Here is a 3,894-nt window from a genome sequence, read left to right as displayed (position 1 = left end):
CAAAAATAAGGAAATTTCTAAGTGACCCTAAACTTTTGAACGGTAGTGTATATACACACAAAAGAAAGGCATATATATATATATATATATATACACACACACATACATACATACATACATACATATAAACATACACATACATACATACACATTACAGTCCAAAATGTCACTCAAGTCATGATGTCACAATATCAGTGATTCCACACATGTCATGATGATGTCACAATATGAAGAGATGATAAAAGTTCCAGTTCCGGACACATCCGCTGAGGGTGATAGAATTTGTGGAGAGAGATTTTTGCTTTAGAATTGTGCAAAAATGTTAAATAAGAAGCGCAAACGTTGCTTTATTATAGAATCTGATACAGAGGACGGCGGCAGTGACGACCAGGTGAGTGGCGGCTTTACACAATGTTGTCTATGGCACATTAATATGGTGCATGTAATATAAAGCCGTATTACAGCCACACTCCTAGTATATACAGCCCATTCTCCAGAAAAATCACAGCAATATTCTAGTTTACAAGCTGTGACCGGGGTATAAACGCAGCAACACCAGTGCCAGCTCCATCCTTATACTAGTGCCAGACTGGGGTAACTTGGGGGAAGCAGGGGAAATTATTTAAAAGCCGCCCTTTTATCCAGGAGAATGAGAAGATGTTTTACTTCGTATTTCTATTTGTGATTGAAATTTATGGGATTATAAAGGTAAGATAGTAACTTTTTTTATTTTTTCCTTCATAGTTATTGGTCAAAAAAAAGTGCCGTGAGATTTTTGAGTCGGACACACAGGACAGCGGCAGTGATGAGAATCTACATCAGGTCGGCGGTCACTTCTCTACAGTATTTAGTTACACTTTTACATTGTTTCTTCTCCTTCATTTTAATTGTTTTAGTCTTATGTTTCGTTATTCCAGTCTCACCCGCCTATTCCAAGGTCTCCAAGTAGCCTTGAGGATGATGATGGTTTCTTTGGTCCTTCCCTGTTACATATAGAGTCAGGTATACAATAAAGATTTTTTTTCTTGATTAGGAAAACTGAATTACTGATAAGTATATGACGCTATTTTTTTGTATTTTCCAGAGCCCAATTCTCCATTCAGCTTTTTGCAGAAGGAGACAAGGTAGAGTATTTCTCTATAAACCATGTTATCTAGTTCATGTTATCTGGTCACTAGGTGGCAGTATAATTACTCTCAGATAAGCTTTTATGTGTGTTTCCATATTGTGTATGTTCTTAGAATATTTCCATTATTAATATGTGAACTTCTATTATGTTTTATTATCAGGAGACAGGAGCGTCCCATCAATAACTGTTTCCTGAGAGACCTGACTTCTCCCAGATCCAAATATGTGACCAATTTCCATCAGAACAAACAGGAGCTGACAAGACGTCTGTACGAGTTCTACAACCAGAGCGTCTTTGACAATCAGGTATACGGTCAGAAAACCTCCGTGTATCATAGATGTAAAGGTGTCTCTGTCATATTTCTAGATTTTCTCCTTCCTTCTTCTGTAGCTTCCTGAACACATGGACATCAGCTGGAATAAAAGGCTGAGAAAAACATGCGGTCGCACCGGCTTCCTTAATAACAATGGGGATCGCAGCGCCATTATCCAACTATCGGACAAAGTCTGCGATTCTGCAGGTCGGTGTCACATCATGGACCATTTCTAGATCTGCTGCTGTGAAATCTTCCAAGTGTCGTTAATACTGATTGTAATTATTTCCTCCTCTGTCTTCAGAACGAGTTAAAAACACATTGATCCATGAGATGTGTCACGCTGCCTGCTGGATCATCGATGGACGAGCGGAGGATTGCCATGGCCGGCTATGGAAGTTCTACTGTGAGGAGGCCAACCTGGCTCACCCTGAGCTGCCACCCATTACACAACACCATGATTATGAGATCCACTACCCGGTGGTCTATGAATGCTCAGGGTGCCAATTCAGGTAAGATGCCATCTGTTATAAAAGCCAACATTGTGTCAAGCAGAGAAAGACCGGACCTGAGGCTGGAGGGGTCATGTTCTAGTATTTCTGCCCTTTTTCTGTAATACTTGAGTATGTATAATGGGTTAGTTACCACCACTGCTTGCTTTACTGTTGTCTGGAGACTAGTCTCTACAGAAAGAATATAAGGGGGTTCCATCATTTATTCTGGATCTGTTTGGGTTTTTAGGATTTGTCTTTAATATAAGCTTTTTCTCCCCCTAGAGTTGGACGATGGACAGAGTCTCTTGACACCGAGAGGTTTTTGTGTGGCTCCTGTCACAACAAGATGGTCCTCGTGACCAAGAACTGAGAAGATCCATCAGTAGCCATCATGCTCCATCATCAGCCAGAATAAAAACCAGCAAAGATGGCAGCACATAGAAGAAGTCATCCAGAAGACCTGTGGAAAGTGACATCTCTATCTTCCACCACAATATGGTCATGTCATATATTTTGGGGCGGCACGGTGGCTCAGTGGTTAGCGCTGTTGCCATGCAGGATCGGGGTCTCGTATACAATCTGACCCAGGACAACATCTGCATGGAGTTTGTATGTTCTCCCCGTGTTTGCGTGGGTTTCCTCCGGGTACTCCGGTTTCCTCCCACACTTAAAAAAATATACTGATAGGTCAAGGATGATGATCCCTGTACAGCGCTAAACTATATGCTGGCGCTATAAAACCAACCACAGGATATAAATCCATCATTAAATAAAACATCTCTTATAAATGACAATTTTTGGTTGTAATGTTGTATGGCGTCAGTAATACAAGAAAATTCTGGACCATAGAATCGTGTGCTAAACTGGAAGAGTCAAAGAGGTTCTGCAGCAGCTGAGACGTGTAATATAACATTGTACGGAGCCACAACCGCTGCTGCTACATCTGCATATACACAAGGAGTTTGATGTCAGTCATTCAGACAACACCTAGAGACTATTACATAGGAACAGATTCTGCCCATTCCCTTCACCCTGGACAAGGAGCGCTCCTGCCGCTGATCTCCCTTGTAGCCGCCATCTTCCTCTGTTGGCAGAGATGGGTTCAGTACCAGGAAGCTGCATGTGGCACTATATGATGGGCACAGCGGCGCTGCTAGACTCTGGAAACATCTTGGACACAATGATGGTAAAGTAAGACATGAACATTAAGTAGCGCCAACATTTTTCCCGATAAACATGAGTCCCGCTGTTTACCAACCACAGAATAATTGGCTCCATCATAAGTATGTAAGGAAGCGGAGGTCCCGGGGCAAGATGGTGAAAGGACCAGGGATCTTTGGCGATATAGGGGGTCATATTTTAACCTTTCTACACCAGTTTTCTGGAGTAGCAAAGTCGCAAAACGGCTAAAAGTCTTTGTCTTTTTGGCCTATTTACACCGCTTTCATCGCTTTCGTAGAAAATGGGCGTGGCTTTCAAAAAGGGGCATGGTTACAGCGGCCTGACACATTTATTATAATTTACATCAGAAAACTGTCATAAAATTTAGTAAAATATATTCCAGGTTCTGGGTGGCGTAAATGTAACTCTATGAAGGGTGGTAAGATAGAGGCCCGTGCTAGGCCTCGTACCTTGTCCCCCCAATCAGACTACCCTCCCCCACTTCCTATTACATTCTTGATAGAAAAAATTAATAAAAGAAATTAAAAAATTATGCTCATCTTTTCGTTTCTCTTCTCCCCTCCGGCTCCCTCAGCATGACACGGCTCATACAATGTAATGACGCCGGGCGGTATCAGGATATTTTATGTGAAGCAGCACTGATGACCTTGAAGTGCTGTATCGAATATAGGGCCCTGGCGCTGCTCGGCATCAGGACTATGTATGTGTCACGCTGAAATGATGAAGAATCCCTGTAATGACGGGGAAGGGAGACAGACAGGTGAGCCCTAATCTAC

The 3,894-nt window shown here is 42.1% G+C and overlaps 1 protein-coding gene across 1 annotated transcript; it reads left to right on the top strand.

Moving 5' to 3' along the window:
* Positions 1 to 319: 319 nt before the first annotated feature.
* On the top strand, positions 320 to 2,306 carry LOC142664407 (germ cell nuclear acidic protein-like). Its single transcript, XM_075843477.1, has 8 exons — positions 320 to 391; positions 646 to 708; positions 918 to 1,002; positions 1,085 to 1,124; positions 1,290 to 1,434; positions 1,520 to 1,649; positions 1,747 to 1,954; positions 2,219 to 2,306. Exons 1-8 carry the CDS (start codon positions 320 to 322, stop codon positions 2,304 to 2,306), a joined length of 831 nt encoding a protein of 276 aa, XP_075699592.1.
* The last annotated feature ends 1,588 nt before the right edge of the window (positions 2,307 to 3,894 follow it).

Source organism: Rhinoderma darwinii, chromosome 12 (genome assembly GCF_050947455.1).
Source record: "Rhinoderma darwinii isolate aRhiDar2 chromosome 12, aRhiDar2.hap1, whole genome shotgun sequence".
Classification (NCBI taxonomy): Eukaryota; Metazoa; Chordata; class Amphibia; order Anura; family Rhinodermatidae; genus Rhinoderma; species Rhinoderma darwinii.
Note: the sequence above shows the minus strand (reverse complement) of the source record. Positions and strands in the feature narration are given on the sequence as shown.

Coding starts and splice junctions, on each gene's coding strand:
- LOC142664407 (XM_075843477.1), top strand. CDS start 320: ATGTTAAATAAGAAGCGCAAACGTTGCTTTATTATAGAATCTGATACA. Junction 1,003..1,084: donor CCTGTTACATATAGAGTCAG/GTATACAATAAA, acceptor TGTATTTTCCAG/AGCCCAATTCTCCATTCAGC. Junction 1,650..1,746: donor CAAAGTCTGCGATTCTGCAG/GTCGGTGTCACA, acceptor CTCTGTCTTCAG/AACGAGTTAAAAACACATTG.